The following is a 23,627-nucleotide window of genomic DNA, read 5'->3' as shown; positions in this document are numbered from 1 at the left end:
CCAACTGTAAGAACAAATAGTGGTTTAGTGTACTCTAATGATGTCATATATATATATATATATATATCAGTCAGAGGGACCAAACCACTACTTTTACTTTCATACTTAAACTACATTATGCTGATAATACTTATGTACTTTTACTTGAATGCAGGACCTTTACTTGTAATGGAGTAATTTGACATTGCTGTGTTGGTATTTTTACTTCAGTAAAGGATCTGGATACTTCTCCCACCTCTACAATAAAGCTGGATAAGATCCAGACTCCGAGACAGTCAGTAATGTAGCTCCTCCAAACTGCACCAGGTAGTTCTGCTGTTGCCTTTGTCTAGCATGGAGGATAACTAAAGCTGCTCCTGTTGACAACTGACAATCAAATAAATTCATTTAGCAGCTGTTATGGCGGTTAAAACAAAGCTGAGAGTTAATATTTCCTCGCAAGCTGCAACACTGAAAGATATCAAGGCTATCACTACAACAAAAACACTGAGCATGGAATTAGCACCCAAACTAACATAGAAACATCTTTTTCAGGACATTATGCAGGACCAGCAGGGAGAAAAAAAGCATAGATTAATCTTGCAGTTTAATTTCAACCATTAAACCCTTTTCCCCTTCGCCTTGCAGCTATAGCCCCAAACATGTGTCCAGCAGCATGAAGCTAGCCAGCTAAACAGAACAGCACCACTTTGTTACATACAGGAACGACACAGGAGTAAAAATCCTTTGGGTGACTGCATTTCACTGCTCTTAAAATAGCTGAGATGGTGATAACATTCACCAGCTTGAAGTATGTTCACCATACAAACAGTCATGTCTGGGAAACGCAGCCTGCATGATCCTCAGCAGTGCGTGTCCATCACTGAACTGCTGTGTCTCGCACGCTTGCAGCATCCACACAGACAGCATTGCTGCTGCGGCGCCTCTGCTGCCAGCTCTACCTTTCTACATAGAGTTTGGCTTTGATAATAGCCATCAATAATACTATGTTTCATATCATTTCATTATAAATTTCATTTATATTTAGTTTAGTCAGAAAAAGATTAAGAAGCATGTGCTCAATTGTTAAAAATAAATAAATAATATGTGAGGTGAAGGCGGCTTTCTTTCTGATGGGCATGGTGAGGTCTGGTTGGGGATACTTCTGTGTCAGTCACATATACTCCTCACAAAGGACAGGGTTTTTTATTTGTTTTTAGGTAAAGAAACCAGACGTGGATATTTATTCTGGCTGATCCAGTGACATAAATGCCTGACAAATACTCGATACTAGTTACGTCTGTGTAATCTACCCCTGCAAAATTTCTAATCTTAAAGTAATGAATTGTTTGCTGGTTTATAGACTGCTACAAGTGTGGCTGGCACTCTTTCAAAACTGGGGCCTCCCAGACTTGTAGAGTGTGACTTCTGTCAGCCACATATACCACTAACAAAGGACAGGGTTTTTTTATTCGTCATATTAATCATTCTGCTAGTTAAAATGGAAACCGGAAAAAATAGGTGAGACCAGAATCTCTAGATGACGCTCCACATCAACGTGTGAGTCGCACATCTCACATAGGCTGCGGCTGCTCTGATCTGTTAACAGGGGCGCCGTAATGAAAAGCAAGAGGTTCCACAGCGCATGTGCACTGCTCACGCAAGCTGTGTGTCCGAGGCGTTAAACAGGTCGTTGAATGTTTAGTCAACGGTTTGCGTCCTGTGTGCATAATTAAATTGTGATCCTATCGGCCTGTCATGTCGGCAAAATGTTCATTTTGGGCTCATACTGATATTTCATTTGAAAGCCATTTAGAAAATCAATTTTTGACATTTGTGAATCAATTCAGAATCGTCCATGTCCGCATAGCGCATGTGTCTTTAGAATTGAGAAATTTCCACACCTCTAAATGTCCTCTCAGCTGCTGATGTTTTGTCACTTCTTGTATTTGCATCTTAAAAATCTAAAAATGTGTTTATTTTATAACTGCATTAATACTGAGAATCTTACAAAAATGCGTATGGATACTGTATAGTACATCTCATGTTGGCATTCGTAAAAGACCATATTGATGCATCCATGATAGAAAGCATAATACATGTCTAATTGGGCTTTTGTGTTATACTTAAGCAGTATGAAAAAGGCTGCCCATTTGATTATCCATTAATAGCTCCGCCTGTCCACATGTCAGGGTGTCCTTGAGCAAGACACTGAACCCCAGTTGCTCTGTGTGTGTGTGTTTGTGTGTGTGTGTGTGAGAATGAGAGGAAAATTGTAAAGTGATTATATAAAGGCAGTCTAGTCCATTTCCACATGTCTAAATCTAAGAAATCCTTTGTTTCCTGTAGGAAATTGTACTTGGGGTATGAACTGTAGGTTCATCCATCCTGGAGTCAATGACAAAGGTAACTACTCCCTCATCAGTAAGCCAGACCTCTTCTCACCTAATGGAGCACCTCCTGGAGGACCACACCCGCTCATACCCAACAACCCCTGGGTACGTCTCTCTCACAATACTGTGTATTTTTTAGCACTGATGAAAACACTAACAACCATCATTAGTGGTGCAACGGATCGTTGTTGCTCCGTGATCTGTACGGATTGCCCTCCACGCTTTGGTACGCATGTGTAAAATGTAATGTCTCATTTAAGACAAAGTAAACACAATGCTGTAAGTACAAGTCATGTACAGACAGCGTGTCACTAACAGGGATTTTGAAGAGCAACGACCAAACCAGCATCTAACGGGTCCGTAATGACATCTGCAGGTATATTTACACACTGTTGTGCTGCAGTTGAGCAGCTAATTAGCTACGTAGCTGCTAACTGACGTTAGTGCTGCTCTTTTCCTCACTGAATGTTTGTTTGGTGGCTCGTTCAACAAGCTAAGCTGCAGGACAAGATGTGTGTTTATGTTATCATCAAGTTTTGATGATGTGGACACGGACTGTTTCATTCACTACCATGTTTAAAAGAGGAAAGTATCAGGCCTCATATTGCAATTTAATTTAACAACTGAATATTGAATATTTTATATATTTTAAGATTTTATTTAAACATTGGACATCTTGAACGTTGTTTTCATTTAAGACTATGGACAAAAGTTCATATCCAGAATAAATGGAAAACAAAGTTTTGTTTGTCTCCCCCTTTTTTTTCTTTTTTTTTGCTGATCCGAAAAACGATCCAATCCATGACTCAAATCTGTGATGCAATCCGTACCGTGAGTTTTGTGATCCGTTGCACCCCTAACCATTATTTATGCCTATAAACACTGACACATCATAAAAGTTAAAATTGTTCAGAATATAGGACGGAGGATTTAAGATTTTTCTATTACACTAGACAAATGGGTAATTGATTGGCTCATATAAAACTGCATTTTATTGCTTTATTAGCTGATCTGAGTGCAGTGCTCAGGAAGTCTAAGGGTTCTACATGTAGTAACACTTACGCTCTACATCTTACTGTGAGCAGGTGCATTTATGGGGAAACAGGTATATGAATTTGTTCTCTGTCCCTGTTTTAGGCTGGGCCTGCAGTGGAGGAGCTCCCGCCACCACCTCCTCCAGTGGAACCTCCTGTTGAGAGCGCCTGGGAGAGAGGCCTGAGGCATGCCAAAGAGGTAAATACTGCCACTGCCTCTTGTGGAAACAAAATTGAGCTTTTGCCAAATGCTGCTGAGAGTGTGTAAACTGACTGCCACCGTCTGTTTAATGACACTCCACAGCAGATGGAAGAGCTTGAAAATTTCAGAGTTAAATGTGATTGCAGTTTTATGCACCACTGTGTTTTCCTGTCACCAGTTTGGAACATTTTGGAAGGAAGAAAATGTTGCTCTTTTAGCTGAAATGTCTTCTTAAAGCCCTAATTGTAAGCCAAATGTGTTACAATGTTTATCTTACGGTAGAAGATTCAGTTTGTCCTTTGGTTTATTTTGTTTGTTCATGTGGGTGAACCGTGATGAAGCATTATTTTAATGTGCAAACAAGTTTGATGTGATGGTGAAGGTTAGGGTTACAGGCTTTTTCTCTGCCTACCTAACTCAAAGATGGGCCGCTGCCTTTGTTGAAAACTCCCACATATGATGTTGACTGAGTGAAAAAGGTGGAACTCAACTGTGTGCTGTGCAGCACCCGGACAGTCTATAGTGCGCACACGCTAGAGTTATCTTGTAGTTCATCTTCAAAAAATGCAACAGTTGCAAGCATTTCTTGATTTGATGACTAATAATTACCTTTGCGAGATGAACTTGAAGGATATGGTGAACTTTCTTGATGTTACTCAGAGACTAACGTTGCGGAACAGTGAACTCCAGCAGTAACAAATGAGACCTGCTGACACACACTGCAGCATGTTATTTAGGGAGCTCAACCACAGAAGGAACAAACATCTGTGTCCGCACTGAGGCAGAGAGATACTAATGTGTTAATGTGATACCAACATACGGTTAAATGTTCAGTCTGCCAAAAGCTGCTGCTGTAACAGTAAAATAAGTGCTGTTTGACTTTGTGCTACATTATGAATTTCTCAAAGAACATCAGTACAAAGTCAAAAGGTTGTGATATGTAGCAAAACAAGTCATAAACAGAACCGTGTTCCTGTGCATGCACAGTAGTGTCTGTCATACACTGAACTACACCAACCAAAGACTGAAAACGTGATTGTTGTTATCAGTTTTAGGAACCGTTTCTAAACAAACTAACGTGACCATAGTCTTCATAATATAAGAACATGTCACCTGCAGTGTGGCTCATTGAAGTCTTTTTTTTTAACATTTTTGGACAAACACAGAAGTTTACAGCACAGTGGAATAAGATATATCAGGCTTTGGATACACACAGACATGTAGGTTGGGTTCATAGTTGGTCTGGCTCTGCAAATGAGAATTGTTGACAATAAGAAAAAATAACTGCCAGCCTTATCCTTTAACTTCTATGTGTAGGAAATAAAAATGTCTGACTTTGACAACTCCTAGTTGTAATAAATAAACACAATGTAACTGACAGAAAGGAATGCCTGGATGGGAATACACCGAAACCTTGGCTCTGTGTGGGGAAACGCATAATAGGAAATGAGCAACGCAGTCTCATAAAAAGGAGTAGTGAGTGCAACATGCAGAGCTGGTTGGACACATTTTACCTCTCTTCATGTCATTGTAAAAACCTGCAGATTTCTGTGTGGTATAGTTCTCTTCTGCTACTGTTTGGAGCCACCAATGTGAAGTACTGTAGATTGTTATATCAGTGTTTTAAACATACAAGTCTGTATCCGGCTCTAGGTGCTGAAAAAAGCCACCATCCGTAAGGAGCAGGAACCAGACTTCGAGGAGAAGCGTTTCAATGTGACCATCGGAGAGGACGAGAGAGAATTTGACAAGGAGAATGATTTCTTCAGAGAACGCAGCTACCGCATCATCAGAGAGTATGACCTGCTCACATCCAGCACACTGTTTCAACATTTGAAAATGAGGACACGCAAGACACACAGCATTAGTGACACAAAGCACCATTCTCACATGGATCTCACACTGATGCTGAATCGGGGGTCAACCCCACAGTCCAGCAGGAGTACGTAGGTTTGGGTGGAATATTAGCCTGATATAAAACGAAAGGTTCCAAGATAAGCTAATGTCACCTTTTCCCTGTTTAAACATGGACGCTCTCTAATCCAGCAGTCACGTCAGACTCACCAGATTAAAGATTGGTGAGATGACACACTACACAGTGATTCAAACAGAAAATAGTAATTCAATTGAACACACATAGTAAAGCTTTAATCATAGTAAATAACTAATGGAATTAAAGAAATTTTAACACTTCTCACTGCCACACCACAATGTTTCTATCAAAAGGAGAGATGCTTTCCTCTTGTTAACAAAAAGATGAAAATAGAAAACATGAACATTATGCCAGTGGTTTGTGTAATGACTAATCTGTTTTGCTCTTTCAGTGAAATGGACTTCAGAGATCCTATCTATGGGTAAGTGTAGATGAACTTAAACAGCCTTGGTAACATTTTTGTTTTGATTGGATAAACCATTGATGATTTATGGACATGTTTATCCATGTCTTTTGTTAAGTAATGAAAGAGATCACAATCGAAAAGGAAAAGCAATGTTTTTTGTTTTTAAAAATATGTGAGTGGGACTGACTCACTGATCATTGCTTGACATTTTATATTAAAAGTCAACAACTGAAATATGTTCTTAACATAGACACCCAGTTATGTATCATTCTGCATGATGTCATGCTTTATGGCGGTCTGAAAAGTGAAATTGACCAGCAAAAACTTTTTTTTTTTTTACCCTTTATGCTCAATAAACCTCTGTCTGAAGTCAGTGAAGTATTACCTTTTTCAGGTATAGTACAATTTCTCAAATGTGTCTCCCCCTGCAGTGATCCATATGCTGACCCATATTATGACTATGAAATGGAGGCCCTATGGCGAGGAGGCCAGTATGAAAACTTCAGAGTGCAGTACACAGAAGCCCCTCTTCCTTACCACTACAGTGTGAGTATTCTGCTCAAAATTTTCCCTGCAATCTTAGGGGTTTTTTTTATCAACAAACCCAAAATTTAGCAAAATTATTCAAGTATTAAGTGCAAGCAGAGGACAACAGTTGAGACCAGTACTTACAAAGTGTATTTTTCCAGGAAAATTCAGTACAAGAAGTTGATTTATGAACTTAATGTTCTGTACTTCCCATGAACCAAATAATTACTGTCAAATTAGCCTTACACAGACTAACTATGTCTACATCTTGGCATATGTGGGACTTAAATTATAGTGCAAATTTTACCCACAGACACTAATATTTTGGTTACCGGTCCATGTCAGCAGGAGCGCGAACGTGACCGTGACCCTCGAGAGCGGCACCGGGATCGAGAGAGGGAGAGGGATCACCGCGAGAGGGAGCGGCGGCAGAGAGAGAGGGAGCGAGAGCGGGAGCGTGAGCGTGAGAAGGAGAGGATGCGGCGGAAAGAAGAGTGGGAGAGGGACAGGATGAAGCGGGACGAGAAGGAGAGGCCGAGGATGCGTCCTCCTCGAGACGCCAGGGAAAAGAAAGATGAGGACAAACTCAAACCACGCTCACCCATGAGCCTGCCACCCAAGTAAGTGAAGCTTCAGTTGGCTTTAGCTTGGTTGATTGATCATGCTGATGTTTTCTATGTCACATCTTAATTCACTGGAAAGGAGCCGGGACAGCTAAATGCAGTCATTGTGATATGTGGTTTTTGTTTGAAACAGTTATCTCTTCCTAACTGGCTTTGGTTGACATACAGGCATCAGGACCAAATTTGCCTTTTCTTTCATTTGTCTTTCTCAAAATGAAAACCTTAAGACAAGCAAGATAAATCAGAATTGTCAGCATGTTGTTTATTTTTTTTAGCTTTTGAATAATTTGTTTCATTGTCAGTAAAAACAAAAAGAGCCTTCCTGGCAAACAATGACCTAAAGTAGTGACTTGTGTATTGTAGTACCTGGGTTGACAAACAGTTTTCTGTGAACTCAAACTTTCATGTCACACTCCATCATTTACACCCTGATTGCTTTCCATATATTTGAACAGCACACAAATGAGAATATGAGTTGCACGTTTTTTATTTATATTAATTCATAGATTAATTCATTTAATTAGTAAATCTTGCTAAAGTAAAGCTTAACATTATGTAATGTTAAGCTAGGACTATGGTATACAAGAGAGGGGAAACTGCAGAAGAGCAAAGTTTGATTTACAGGGAAATATGTACCACAGTTCCACTTTCCCCCTCTTCACTCCGATTTCTATTGGCTTATGTTTGCCTGCTTCTTTGTAAAATGTTGCAATTGATCTGACAAGTTTGTGGCACTTCAAAAGACAAAAATCATTTGATCTGTAGAATGGTTCTGACAATTACTCTGCACAAATGGTTAACCTTCATCGTGCAGGCATTTCTCAAACTATGCTTCACTACAGTAAGTACATCTGAGTATATCTTAGCAACTACGCTACCAAGAGTTTCCCAGGCAACGATGGAGAGGTTAACTCAGGTTTCGGAACAGTGCTGCACAGAGGTTCCCAAATGCTATTGATTTCCGAATGAATGGATATTCGGTGTTATTTTGGCAATTTTTTTTTTTTTTTTGGCTTGGCGGGGGTTCTCATTGGCCTGTATAATTATAGGGGAAAACTGATGTAACTTCTGTTTTTATAAGGTTTAGTTTGAGATATAAGTTGTGTAAAGCCAGTAAACTGTAGATCAGATGAACATACAGCACACTACTACTACTCTTACCTGAGGGAGAAAGAGGCCAGCTAATGATTTAAAGGAAATTTTTGATATTTTTCAACCTGGACCCTATTTTCTCATAATTTTGTGTCTAAGTGATTAATGTGGACAACAATTTTTGAAATTGGTCCAGTATTGAACAAGAGTGCTGCAGCCGGCAGCTGCGAAATGGGCTGCTGTGTAATCCGATGGGGCAATAGCACACTAATAGCATCAGTGTATGTCCACTGTATCTATCGGTTTCACTACAGGCAGATTCCCCTCACTCGCTAGGGTTGGCAGGGAAATAAAATCTAGGGCTGTAGTCAACCAAAGAAAATCTTGGTCGACTAAAATCGTACGTAATCTTCAACTAATCGATGGGGGGGTAGTGGAGAAAAAATCACAGTATTTCCGATTGAAATGTAGAGCGGTAAAAGTATTACGTAGCATAAAATAGAAGTATACACATTATACTTGAGCATAGTATTTATTTTCAACCACTGGCAGGTGACAACATTACCCACGTTGTTGGATATTAGTCGAGTTAGTTTCACATAACCGAAGCAGTCACAATTACAGTAAAGGACATAGTACATTGCAGCCCATATGCACACACAGTATTAGGTTAGTATTGGAAATACTTACAGTTGTTAGCTACTGTGATGGGAAATTGCTGATCACTCATTAAAAACACACAAAGAGAGCATTGTCAGGTTATGAAATAGTGTAATCAAATAATACAATCAGAAGTATAATGCATCATAGTTCTGGAGACAAAGATACATACCACCTAGCTATCTTTTCTTTGTCTGAAAGGTTGGCACTTAACCAGTCCCTTAAATACTACTCGTACAGAATTTAAGACATCTGTTTACTAACCTTACAGGTTAGCAACCAACCCTCAGATAGAAACATAAGTCAAAAGTTCAGCTAACCTAGGAACAGACTTTCTTCACGACCATATATGACAGTACATAAGCATGCACCAAGTAGTATCACAAAATAACATTACTACTATATTAAATTAAGGACAAACCACACTATCTTTTAAAGCTTATCAGTTTTACACATAAACATCTACATAACTACAGTTTATCTTATCACTGGCTCAGGTAAGGGTACAACAGAATAAACGTAACTGTTAGACACACAACTGCGTCATCTTACACAGCAAAGAACTAAGTTTAGAATAGACATGGCACAGAAGAATTTAGAACATGTGTGAAACACAAACTAACACTAAACTGAACTTAAACACTGTCTGAAACATGTATGATATATTGAAGAAATACATCAAATGATAACCTGTTATTCAGTTTTCTTTTACACTACCCTCATGATTACACCCCTTGTTGGCATTTGTTTCTTTTGATTAATATTCAAAAGAAAATTCCCCATCCACATCAACAACACCCACACTGTCAATGCCTACAGCAACCGTCCATGATGAAACCGATTGCAGCATTGCAGCTGTCTGGTGGACGTTTGTTTCCTGGTGGCGTAACAATTATTCAGACCAGGTTTGATGCTTTCCACTAACAGCAGCAACAGCATGAAATGAATGAAACAAAACCTGCTGCAGCCAGAATCTCCCCCAGGACTTTCAGGTATCATATGACTTCAGGATATACCAGGGAGTGGTGGAAGTAATACACATCACCACGGCAATGCACTTTCCACATGCCACTCTTATGACTAATAACATGAAACGAATTTTATTGGCAGTGTTTTACATTTTTGTGAGGGTCAAGTTTCACCCTCCTGTTAATACAGAACAACATGCATGGCACTTCAAGGATACACAGTTTTTCAAGTCTGTCTTAAAACAATAGTCATGAGCCCAAAAGAACACTGAAACATGTTTTTCTTGCTGTAATCATTCCTCCTGTTCATACTGACCACTAGAGGATCTCTTCATAATGCACTTAAAATGTAAGTGATGGGGGACAAAATCCACAGTCCTCCTTCTGTGCAAAAATGTATTTAAAAGTTAATCTGAAGCTAATATGAAGCTTCAGACGTCCACATGAGTCAAATCAAGTAGATATCTTTCAACGTTACAGTCTTTTTAGTGCCAAAGTTCCTCTTTTTGTTACTATACTTCCACCACAGCTCAACAGGGAAACTCTGTCTGAGGAAACACAAAGAGGGAATTTGATGCTAAAAAGACTGTAAATATGGCAGATACACACTTGATATGACTAACTCAGACTGCTGAAGCCTCATATAAGCTTCAGATCAACTTTTAAATACATTTTTGCACTAAATGACTGTGGACACACTGTGGATTTTGGCCCACATCACTTGCATTTTTGCCTCTTGAGGTCAGACAGGATGTTAACACTTTACTTTTCCCGGCATTTAGATATTTTGAAGGAGTTGTAAGAATTTGTTTCTGACGTCCACCAAACTGAAACAGATTTTTTTAGTATTCTTGCTGGGAATGTTTATTTTTTGTGTTTCCCAAATGCTTGTACACTCACCCATACCACCTGCATGGTGTTAATTATAGGCCATAGTATGTCCCAGCAGTAAACTTTGTGCTACAGAGACTCATTGAAGATTGGTGCTTTTTTCATGTTGGTCACTATCATATGTGTGCCACTAAGTCATCAAGTGTGAAATAATTTGTGGTATGTACTTTTGTCCTATTTGCGTATAGCTGTTTAAACAACCAATACTACAAAGGTTGTCTATCATTCATGTTTCCATTTCAGTTATTCTCTTTTTCCAATTCACTGTTTTTACAACATGATAATAGCTTGGAAAAAATTTGTAAAATGCACTGTCAAGTCACGTTTACATATATAGCACATTTAAAAACATCCAGAGTTAAAATTTGTAATTAGAAATTCCATTTACTGCTAAAAAGTTTGCCTCTGGCGTGGCATGCAGTGTAACAAAATACTCCACTCATTGCACCACACAATACTACAACAATGCAAACATTGTTTGCATTCTATCAAGTCAGATAGCTAATGGTAACCGTTGTCAGTCACGCATATAATGATGGAATGGAAAAGCAGTAGTCCATATTTTGGAAACCTTCCTACGGTGCGATTGAGAAGGGACAGATCTGATCACAGTCTATTAGTCTATCCCACAAGCCAGTGGTGTCACATATTTTCATTGTTTCACCCGCATTTGTGGAACTCAACAAGTTTTCTTTATCAGCTTTTGAAGTACCAACAATGAGGATATCGAACGTGTTATCTTTACTGTCAACAAATGGGAACCACTGCCAATGTTTTGCTAATGTGTTCAGTGATGAGTGACGTCAGTCCCTTAGGCAGTATTATGTGCCAGAAGCAACGTGGAAATCCTTCCAGCTGAGCAAATCATTTCTTCGGATGTGGAAGAACTCAGGTCAAAGTTTCTCATGGAAGATTTTCGGAAAAAATAGATTTCAACAAAAACAATTTAGACAGATAATATTAATATATAATAATACAGATTAGCTGACCTCTCTCTAACCTATGATCACTTATTCACTTTTCAATCAGCAGTAATACAAATTTTCACTTTCATGACAACTGCAGAAGTTACATCACTGCTGCATAATAGTTGTAAATTACTAGAAATATTTGGTATAGACATGTTCTGTAATTGAACTGTATTTGTGGGAAAACCTGTATGTATTTAATTTGTATGTACTGTATGTATGTAATTTTATTCACACATTAATTTTATTACTTCACATTTGGATTGTCACAATACTGGATTCACCAAAACTGGTTCATTTGAAGAGAGGATATCCCACAAGTTTACCATGAATTCTTTAATTCTTTTATCCAACTTTTTTTACTCCAACTGCAGAGAGAACCAGGCCTTTATTTGGAGACTTAAATACAGACACATACATATTTCTTATTTCCCATTTTCCGGTTAATGGAAACACTTCATCCATGTTCATCTGTTGCGTTTACATATTAAGTGCAATGCACACTTCCACAGCTGTAATTCCATCAGTACAATCATATAATTCATATAGTATAATTCACTTCTCTGTGTCAGACTCTGTCTGAGTCTGTTTTCATGCACAAATTACTTATTGATTACTATTAATCTACCATGAATGAAATTCAACACTTTCTGCAAATATATTAAACAATTAAAGTCGTCCGGGGACTTAATCAACACAAGCCTTCTCTTTTTTGATGTTTGTTCATCCTGAAACATTTGCAGGAATTGTTGATTTTAATTGATTGTATCTTAAAATTGATTTGAAAAAACATCAAAGGGGAAGTGGTTGGAAATGAAACAGCATTTCTCTTATAAACAGGAGCTTGAAGCAGCAGAGTGGTGTGACATGACTCTGTCAGTGCCTGTATTATTATATAACCAGTATTATACAGATAATTTAACCCCCCTCAATGCTTTTTTGGCACTGAGGATGATACCTAGTTCTTGAGGTGATTGCTGTGAAACTACCAATAATTGAACAACAAAAGATACGTCTTGAACTTGAATCAGGTTAGTCAAAAAAATTTGCAGTCAGCTGCTCCTTAAGGAGTTTTAACATGTAATTAAATGAAATTTAAGTCTGTAAATTGTAATTGAATATGGTCAAATTCTGTGTTTCACACTTCAGTACAGGTGAATGCAAATCTTTCGCTTCAATTGATTTTAAAAGTCGTGTCCTTTTTTTGTCTCAACTTACTGAAGTATCTACTCTGTGTTGATTTGTTTCTATATTAACACACCTGCTCCATATTAAAGTAGTGACAACAGTGACATTGCGTTCATGCAATGGTCAGCTTTAGTTTGTATAATCAACTGAACGTCCTCCTACCAGATTGGTTTATGCTTTTCCAGAAACTTCCTCAGGCTGATTCAGTAAACCTCCAAAGGTGTGCAAACATCCTATTATCTTTTGTTGTACCATGTGGGCTTTAGGGTTTTATTTTCCTCACTTCCTTTTTTCATTCCTTCCTCAAAGGAAACATTTATAAGTACTTAAGAGCTAAAAATAGCTCCTGTGTTGTGATTCTATTCTTAGCTTTATGAGTTGTGTCAGGGTTAGTTGCTTGCTCTTGCATCACGCCTGTGGAATTTCTCATTCACCAGGGGATGTGTACCTTGTATCTACTGGTAGTGTGTGTATGTACGCACAAAAGGCTACCCACTCATTCATTGTTGACAATTACGCTATTCCAATTATGTGTCACAGTCCCCGATTGACGTTAGATTAATTCTTCCATGTTACATGTGATATTAAGCTTCAAATGGTTTGTGCAGCACATTGTCCAAAGGTAGTTTCTATTGTAATAGTAAACCAAAACATGCTCCCTGCACTGAAAAAAATACCAAGCCCTCAGCCCTCACCAGACAGCAGCTGATATACACGCGGGACTCTCTCAAGCATCCATTCAAAGTTTCTGTATCACAGGACCTTTTTTTTTTTTCTCACAGTGGGAATATCCACTCGCACCTTGTTAATTTCCTCCAACAAATATTTACTCACCTCAAGCTAAACACTGGAATCTTGCTTAATTTCCACAAAAATAACCATTAATCCCTCTACTTGGGAAACTCCAGTTAATCACAAATCAGCTCCCACATACAGTATGCTACAGGGATGTTAAGTATGTACTTATATGGAAATGACTGACTCTGACTGGTGCACATTTTCACAAGCTATTAATCCAAATACTTGAGGTCCTGCTTCAAAACAGTCAAATTGATCATCTTAAATTATTGATATGATATAAATGACCGTTTGACTAGAGAATGCAACTCCTGAAATAGATATGACGCCTTCCACCAGAGACAAGATGCCTCACTCTGTTGGAGTTCTTGGAAGTACAGAAACACTCAGTCCACTCACAGTTGAACAGTGATGTCACAGAGCGGTGGTTTCTTACACACAAATGATCTTTGGCTGAATACAGACCCTGGCTTGTGGAGAGCACTCAAAACTGACTACAGCAACGTTTACTTTTGGCTTGATATCAAATCATTCAAAGAATTGATGTTAATTGTTGACAGCTAATATGACCTGTCAGCGCTTGTGTGGAACTGGCGAAAGCGACCGTCAGCACTAGCTAAAAATTAGAAGCTGTGCACTGTTACTTTTTGGTCAGCGAATCTGAGTTTAGTGAATCTGTGTCTTTTGCCAACTGGGATATCAGAATTCAGAGTCAGTCGCCGCGGCGTGCCCAGATAATCTTTGACAATCACACACACTCATTTCATTGGCATATACAAGCAAAATGTTGCATTGTAGGCTGCTGTAAAGAGCAGCACTGCAACACCAGCAGGCTGAGGTGGAAGAAACAATAATGAAAGGACTGGCGTTTAATCTGGTTTTGGACTATCTGTCAGAAAAATGAAGACATTTGAGCTTTGGGAAATTGTGATGGACATTTTTCACTATTTACTGACATTTATAGACCAAACAATGAATTGGTTAGTTGAGAATTGGCAGATTAAACATGAATGAAAATGATCATCAGTCGCAACCCTAAAAATGATGTAAATTTGTCCGCCCTACCATTAACACCACACCTTTAATGTCTCTGGGTGTATTAAGCAATTGTGGGCAATGCGATGAATCAAATCTTTTACCACAAGATATATCAATATCATAATATGAAATAACCTATACCATGATATCACCTACTCCTACCTTGCACTCCTTTGGTAGCTGATAGCTTGGGGAAGGGAGTTCCAGAGCCTGGGAGCTGCTCTAGAGAAGGCTCTGTCCCCAAAACTGCAAAGGTTGGACTTGGGGGTGGAAAGAAGGTCAGCAGAGGTGTATCTGAGGTAGTAAGAGGGTTGGTGGGGGGAGAGGAGGTCCCTGAGATATGGGGGAGGGGGCCAGTTGGTGAAGGGCTTTGTAGGTGATGACCAGGATTTTGTAGTTGATCAGGTAGGAGATAGGAAGCCAATGGAGCTCTTTTAGGACTGTGGCGATGTAGTGCCAGGATTTGGTTTGAGTAAGAAGTTGGGCGGCTGCGTTCTGGACCAGTTGGAGTCTGTTGGTGGAGCTTGCGCTGACACCATAGAGGAGTGAGTCACAATAGTCAAGATAAGAGGAAAAGAGTGGATTCAGCAGCAGGGCGTGGGAGAGAGGGCCTGATCTTTGCAATATTGTGAAGGTGCTGGAAATAGGATTTGACAATTTGGCGGCTGTGGAGGAGGACACAGTACAGTGAGCATGCACATTTACGTCACTCACCTACAAAATGAGCTATTGATGCAAAACCAAAAATGGCGGCACACAATTGTCAATTATATGACAACCTGTTTGACATCTGTTGTGTTAAGAAATGATTATGGGATGACTTCTTCAGGATGAATGTTAAAGATTATTTGTGTGAATGTGGTCAAACAGTATGAATATGTGAAATTGTGGGGTACCAAGAAGTTCTCAGCCCTAATGTTCATCATCATTTACATTCTTGAATATGTCTAGGAAGGGAAATGACTTAGTTTCATGTGAGACATTAGTGTGAAATTTCATCTAAAAATACCTACACAAGTTGCCCTCGGTCAGCAGCCGTATTCTTATAGTTTCTGTGGTTTTTATTTGTGCAGCCTTGACTCATCAGCTCTGACCTTCTGTATGTTGTCAACCTGTTATTAGCCTTTTATTTTCATGTCAGCCCCTTTCTGTATAGAATACATTACACGGGTCATCAGTGATGGGGAAATTGGGTCATTGTGACAGAATGTCTATATATATCCACCAGGAACCCATTGATGAGTCAAACAGCACACTCAGCCATTTCTGAGTGATATTCGCTCACGACAGCCTGCTCTGTAACTGCAATGACTCAAGTGTGTCCATCTGCTGAGTTGTCAAGCTGTTGTATGTAAACGCTTGTATGGCAGGTAGAAAGCTATAGCTGAAAAGAAAAAGATGGATGCACACAAGCAGCAATAAGACTACAAGGATTCAGTCCCACAGTTTAGTCCAGAAGGAAAAGAATATTAGTTTTAGCCTACCGTGAAAATGTTCAGAGATATTAATCTGAAATGATTCATCCCTAATATTCCTAATTTTTTCAAAAAGTCAACGTTTGATTGCTCCACCATCAAGAAACATATCAAATATATGAATAAGAAAATCACTGTTAAATACTGTTGAAATATTTCAGTGGTGTTTGTTCATAAATTTCTGTGTAAAAAATGTCTCATGCATAATCAACTGATAATTTATTACCCAAGAATTTTAATTTTAAGAAATGGTTAAATTTCACCACAGGTCTTGCATATGTCTTCTGCCAAATTAATTTCACAAAGATTAAGAAAATGTTTAGTAGCTGAGACTGAAAGTTCATTCTTGACCTTGGAAAAAATAGTCTGACCAAAAAAATTCTTAACTCAGGGTCCACTTACATTCCATTATTACTGAGCAAACGAGCTTGTTTCTTGAATTTTAATTTCCAGTAGGTTGCAAATTTGAAAAATTCTCTGCCCCAAATTTGAATATGCCCCAATGTTGAATGTTTGTTTGAAACAGGGCTGTTTTTAGTTCAATGAAAACAAAAGAAAGAAATAAGGAAGGAAAATAATATTTGCGTTAACCTTCCCACATACCTTTTACCTGGCACTCTCTAACCAGCCATTGTTCATTTCTTCAATCCTCTCAGCAGGCCGATGGAGCCTCCCTCAAAGAAAGAGGTTGTTCCAGTCATGAGGCGGCCCGATGAGTGGAAGGACCCATGGCGCCGGTCCAAATCCCCCAGGAGACGGCCCGGGTTGGGCTCCCCTCCACGAGGCCGTCGGCGTCATCGGCCCTCTGGTTCCTCCGTCTCTCTGTCCAACTCCTCCAGGTAGGAATTCCTCCTTCAAGTCACGATATCTTGTGTCATCATGATGGGGAAAGAAGTTTGTATGAATTGAAAGCTTACGAAAAACTCAAGACACTCATCAGTCAGACATTTCTCCGTTCTCTGTTAAAGAGCGGCTGAGATTGACACTAAAATGAGAATAGCTCGTCCACCTTAAAGGTCAGTCCACCTCCACCTGGTCAGGTTAGGCTAACGCATTGTTGCTAACTTCAGGACTAACCCCCTTTGATAGACAAGTATTTTCTTTGTCTTGAGGAGCTGCAGCATTTATTAACTGACACACTGCAGCCTGTACTGTACATTTACTGCCAGACTGACAACTTACTGCTAACCTTCCTCTTCTCTGCTCACATCACCATCACTTTTCTGCTGCTCGCTACGTTACGTTCACGCACTGCCCTATTCCTTAACGGAGCTACGCTACTCTTGTACCTTTCACGTAGATGTCCTTTGAAGAATGAGGAGAGGGAGGATGACTCAAAACAATTCCACAATAACGTAGAGAGTTATTGTGCTCGCACAGTATGTGAGTGAAAATCATTAGTTGCCCATTGATATTAATGATAGCATTAAATTTTAGCAGCAGCGCTCATAATTTTGCAGCGCTGGTGTGCCGCTGCTGAATGAATATAGGGGAAACACTGATCAGTGTTCCGATGCTCTGTGAAAAACTTTGTCACTATTGTTTTGAAAAGTGCTGTACAAAAAAAGTTGTTGTTGTTGTTATTATTATTATTATTATTATTATTATTATTATTATTATTATTATTATACGCCCAAGGAGGGGTCATTACTTTATAGGCAATGTACTATATGAAATAAAATATATAAAATAAAATGTAATGAGGAAGTAGATGAACAGAAATCATTATAACCATGATGTCTATGAAATTAATAATTACCATAGCTGTAACCTCATAATCATGTGCATCTGGATTTAAGTGAAGTTACATAATGGTAGCTGTCTGGTTAACTCTCCATCTTTTGTTTTGGCAGACACATTTTTTAGCGTAAGCTTGCAATTCAAGTCTGCAAGTGTGGAAACATTAGGACATTCTGTTGATTTTGTGACTAGAATAATATAATGCAGAGTTGTTTTTTTCTCCTCGGAGTATGTCATATGATATGTGTTTGAACATTGGAAGAGAAAACATGTCGATTCAGCATCTGGTGCTCATGTTTGTGCTCTACGCACTTTGACTCATACATGTTTTTGCCATTCTGGATTCTTCTTAAAAATCTCATTTAAAAACAACTGATGGATACACCAATCTCTGCTGATCAGAACTTTACACTTACAGGAGTAGGCACTCTCATCACTGGTGCTGTAAGCTGTGTAGTCTTTTGTGAAAGGTACATAATGTCTTCAGTGCTGCCATTAATTTGTCTAATTGTAATCACACTAGGAAGCAACAAAAGTGTTTATATAATTGAAAAGAAAACCACCTCCTCTTATCATTTTCCTACCATATTCAATGAGGAAGTAGATGATAACAGCTGTTATTCTTGTTGTGCCACTACAGGTCTGATCATTTATGGGAAGTTACATGCTAATTTCTCACTCTGTGACCTTGCTCGCTGTATCTGATGTAAATGTTATGTAATTTTATTTGCAAATGTGTCTTGGAATCCCATCCATCAGAAACAGTCATGTACGCAAAGACTCAATGAAGGGAGACATTTCTTAAAGCTCGGATCGGATCATTTTTTCGGATCAGCCAAAAAAAGGGGGGGGGGGGCAAATAAAACTTTGCTTTCCATATATTCTATAAAACACTTAAAACAAGGACCTTTTGCCCATGGTCTTAAACGAAAACAACATTCAAGATGTCCAATGTTTGAATAAAATCTTAAAATATATAAAATATTCAAAGCTCAATTGTTAAATTAAATTGCAATATGAAGCCTGATACCTTCCTCTTTTAAACATGGTAGTGAATGAAACATCAAAACTTGATAACTTACAAACATGAACACACATCTTGTCCTGCAGCTTGGCTTGTTGAACGAGCCACCAAACAAACATTCAGCGCTAACATCTGTTAGCAGCTAGAGGGCTAATTAGCTGGTCATCCACAGCACATTAAACAGCATGTAAATAATGTTATACCTGCAGATGTCATTTCAGACCCATTAGATGCTGGTTTGGTCGTTGCTCTTCAAAATCCCTGTTAGCGATGTGCTATCTGTCCATGACTTGTTTGAGCAGTTTGATTATTTTGTTTTAAATGAGACATTACATTTTGCAATTAATCCACGGTTCACATGCGTGCCGAACCGTGGGGGGGCGTTCCGTACGGATCAACTACGATCCGTCACACTCCTAATATATATATTTAAATATATATAACCCATAATGCAACTAGCAACATCTTCTCTTTAGACCCTCTCTGCTTGGTAAACCCCCATATCTTTCAAGCTCCCTACCCCTAGTTTGAAACACAGGCTTCCTGTTGTATGTGATGACATCATTAAGGTTGTTTTCTCAGACATCAGAAACCTCATCAAAAATCCAGACACAAAGACGACATTATCAAACTGTTTCCACAGGCTGGGTAGTACTCCACATGACAAGTAAACAGAGTTGTGCCCTATTAACATATTCCTCTACACTGTGTATAGAGGATTCTCAACCATATAAATGTTGAACAATGCTGATAAAACTCAATATGCAATTTTAGGGGTTTAAAACTGGTCTGGAAATGTAACCGCTGTTGCAAGGCTGACTCCAATTGTGATGTCGCCTGATGTAATTGGACAAAAAAACGGGTGTGTCCCCAACTGGAAGAATGCATTCAGAGTCAAGTCCCCAGAGATCACACACCCCACTTTGTTTGGTTTTTATTTGTGTGTATAAAGATGTTTGGTTACTCATTAGTCTTACATGTGTTTGTCTGTGTGTTGCAGGTCTTCGTCTCGCTCTTCATCCTACACAGGCTCTGGGTCATCTCGTTCCCGCAGCCGCTCCTCCTCGTTCAGCTCCTACTCCAGCCACTCCTCCCAGCGCAGTTCTTTCAGTGGCAGCCGCTCGAGGTACACAAGAATGTGTGTGTGTCTGTGTATGTAGGTCACTTCACCTTGCTGTTGGATGTGCTCCAACACTAACACACAGTCTCTCCTCTACTTCCTTTCATCCTGCAGACATGTTTATGCAGTGTTTTCAATACTTCCATGAATACCACTCCTGTGGGAATCTACACTTTTATGAAATGTGAATGAGTTTTCAGCCTTTACAACAATGTTTCCATCTCTTGTGGGAAACCTATACCTTCAAATGGAGAACAATTTACAGTATAACTTACATAATAAATTATACTGTAATGTTTTGTGTAATGTAATGTGTTAACAGCCAATATCCATAGAGATAAATGACTTAAGTCATTAAAATGTCTACCTCTTAATGACAATAATAGTGGAATAGTGATGTGCATACGATGGTCCATCCTAGTTATTAAAAATATGATTAGCATCAAGCTTTTGTTGCATGTTATGTTGTTAATGGCAGCAGGCGAGTGAGCCCTTAGAGGAATAATTGGAAACTTAGCTTAGCATAAAGACTAGAAGCAGGGGGAAACAGCTAGCCTAGCTCTGTCCAAAGGTTAAAAAACCTGCCTACCTGCACATCTAAATTTTAGTAATTAATATATTATATATTGTTTGTTTAATCCATCCACAAATGATAATAAAGACGACAGCGAAGTTTTTCGAGAGGCTAAATGTGTAATGTAATAACAGGCTTATATGAGAGACATTATTTAAGTATATTCAATCATATTTTAGTAAGAAACCTCCCTTTTTTCCTGATCTGTCTGATCTGCTGTGTTAATTTGTCTTGACAAATTCCAGATAATGTACATTTTCATAGATCTAGTACAACATCAATACAACATAATCATGTCATACTCAACATTCTGCTGCTCTGACTCTCTTTTACAATAGAATTTAATAATTTTGACATTTTGGGAAATAAGCTTCACTTTCTTGCCCCACGTTAATGAGATGATTGATACCATTCTCATGCCTGTACACTAAATTCTAATCTACAGCCTGTAGGCACTTAGCTTAGCATAAAGAAGGTTTTTTGACCAGGCCTTTTTTTAGAAACTGGCTTTTATTTGTTCATGTCGTGCGTGCTAATAATAGTGTCAAATAATACTGTGCCTATTTATGCATGGATATTTCAGCTACAATATTTAACGTGTAAACGTTAGGACCTGTAAATAACATTCACGTCAGCTGTCATCAGCTAAATCCTCAGAGAAAAAAACAGCCACTGTAGATGTCAGTGTGTAAATGCTACCTGGGAAATTTGCTGTTTGATAGCGAAGCCCAGAAAAAAAATCTGTTGAAGCACTTAAGATTTAATATTATTCTTAATGATGATCAGCATCTCAAAACACTTTTGAAATCTGTATTGCTAGATTATTTGAAATACAAGCTGTAGATAATCAATCAATCAATCAATATTTATATAGCACCAAATCACAACAAAAGTCATCTCAGAACAGTGTGGTAGTTATTTTTCCTCGATTGCTCAGTTGCTCACAGTATGAACAATCATGTGTGGACAGCCTAAAATCACTTCAAAAATGTAAACACCTACAAGTTTTTGTAACTGTTGATTTGTTATGTTTGTTTCTGCAGCATCATAAAATCATTGTGTATTTGTTCTGCGTGATCTAGTTTTGATTGATTTCAGATCATTGATAATTGATTTACAGGTCTCGGTCATTCTCCACGTCTCCCTCACCCAGCCCAGCAGCACCAAGGAATGCAAAGAACAAACCAGACCTTCCTCCTGTGCTTGCTAAAGGGTAAATCTAAGCACATACATTCATTTAATCCACAGGCAGCCGTGCTCATATTAGCTTCAATTAGGGGTGTAACAGTACACAAAATTCACAGTTTGATATGTACCTTGGTTTTGGGGTCATGGTTCAGTAGGTTTTCATTACAACAGAAAAAAAAAAAGTCTTTTACTTTGAAAAATGTAAACATTCAACAATGGTTCATTGGCCAAAACTATTACTGAAACTGTTTAGTTGTGCTGCAGTGGAAAAGGAAAACAACCTTTCTGTTTCCTGCAAGACTTCTGGCAGCAACACTACATAAGCCAGCCTACAGGCTAATTTGGCTAAACCAGCTAGCATGCATCCATGAGCATGCTACAGCTAAGTGGTGCACTGCCAAAATGTTCTGGCTGAAACTCTCTAGAATTATTGTTCCACACGTCGCTGTAAGTGGATTATAAAACTATTTTGACAGTAACTGATTGGGAGCATACTGAACTGAAGAAAGTCGCTTAACGAAGATCCTGTACCGAATGGTTCAGGACAAATACACTTACTGTTAGACCCCTAGTTTAATCCATCTTTCTCTTTGGATACATATTCTCATTACTGTGCAACATGGGGAAGGGGGAGGAGAATAGTTAATAACAGTCATAATTCATAAATTGTCATAAGAGGTCACTTTGAAGTCTGTGGCTTGGTTTGCCGCACCATTGCATTGCATCATGTCTGTTCAATGATTATTATTTATTGATCATTAGTTAGAACATTGCATGTGCTCTGTTGGCATGCTAGTTGTTAGCACATGCCTGTCTGTCACTGTCTGCATGTTTGAAAAAACCAAGAAGTGCCTTTTCCCTCCCGAAGCATGCCGCTGAAGCCAGGTGCCATGCCCCCTCCTCGCAGGGACAAGCCTCCCCTGAAGAAAGCTCCCAGCCCTCCTCCACCTGGCGGACCACAGGGCAGGCCTTCCAAACCCCTGCCAGAGGGAGGGAAGCCTCTCACTAATCCCCGGGAGGCTGTAGGTGCAGGTGGCGGGGGAGGTGGCGGCGGAGTGGGGAGACCCCTCGCACCACGGGAACCTGGAAAACCTCCCAACCCAAGGGAAGGCAGACGGAAAGAACGGCAGCAGCATCCGCCCCGGAGGTAGGCAACTACTCCTCAAACTCTGTTCTTTTTGAGGCAATAGTACAAGTGCTGTAAAAAGGATAATACACTGATACATTACGTTGTCCGCTACAGGGTCATCTTTCACTGAAAATCTTTTGGATCACAGTCCAGTGCAAAAAGAATTTTATTTATGGTAGGAATCAGGAAAAGGAAAAGTTGTGTTCCTCTTGGTCTATTCAAACTCAGTAGTCTGAAGTTGGTTTTGGCTTACTTAGACAAAATGCAAGTATCCGATCCTTGTGACATTTACTTAAGCAATATTACATGAGAGGGTGTGCTTTACCGTCATTGTTGGCTAGACAGTGATGCTTATGGAACTCTGTGTAAAGCACACCTTCTCTTGTAATATTGCAATTATACAACAGTTGCCAACAAAATAAAAGATACAAACAAAAGGTATCCATATTGTGGGGAAATTTGCTCTAAAAAAAAAAATTTTTCATTTCTGTGGAAATACATGGGGTACAGTGTTTCCCCTATAATAGGGAGGGGGGCGCCAGGCCAACAAAAACCCCTGCCAGGCCAAAAAAGATTTTTCAATACCAAAAATAACGCCAAATATTAATTCATTCAGAAATCAATAGGTTTGGGAGCCCCTATGCAGTGCTTTTCCAAGACGTGAGTCACCCTCTGT

The 23,627-nt window shown here is 39.1% G+C and overlaps 1 protein-coding gene across 1 annotated transcript in view; it reads left to right on the top strand.

The window, feature by feature from the left end:
* zc3h18 (zinc finger CCCH-type containing 18) overlaps positions 1 to 23,627 on the top strand; it is a 56,966-nt gene that overhangs the window by 12,477 nt on the left and 20,862 nt on the right. Inside the window, 10 exon segments of the mRNA XM_067591062.1 lie at positions 2,329 to 2,477; positions 3,510 to 3,605; positions 5,262 to 5,404; positions 5,933 to 5,962; positions 6,379 to 6,493; positions 6,824 to 7,095; positions 16,833 to 17,015; positions 19,941 to 20,066; positions 21,755 to 21,847; positions 22,691 to 22,969. Of these exon segments, the coding sequence (XP_067447163.1) occupies positions 2,329 to 2,477; positions 3,510 to 3,605; positions 5,262 to 5,404; positions 5,933 to 5,962; positions 6,379 to 6,493; positions 6,824 to 7,095; positions 16,833 to 17,015; positions 19,941 to 20,066; positions 21,755 to 21,847; positions 22,691 to 22,969 (1,486 nt within the window).

The sequence above is a fragment of the Thunnus thynnus genome, chromosome 5 (genome assembly GCF_963924715.1).
Source record: "Thunnus thynnus chromosome 5, fThuThy2.1, whole genome shotgun sequence".
NCBI classification, from domain to species: Eukaryota; Metazoa; Chordata; class Actinopteri; order Scombriformes; family Scombridae; genus Thunnus; species Thunnus thynnus.
Note: the sequence above shows the minus strand (reverse complement) of the source record. Positions and strands in the feature narration are given on the sequence as shown.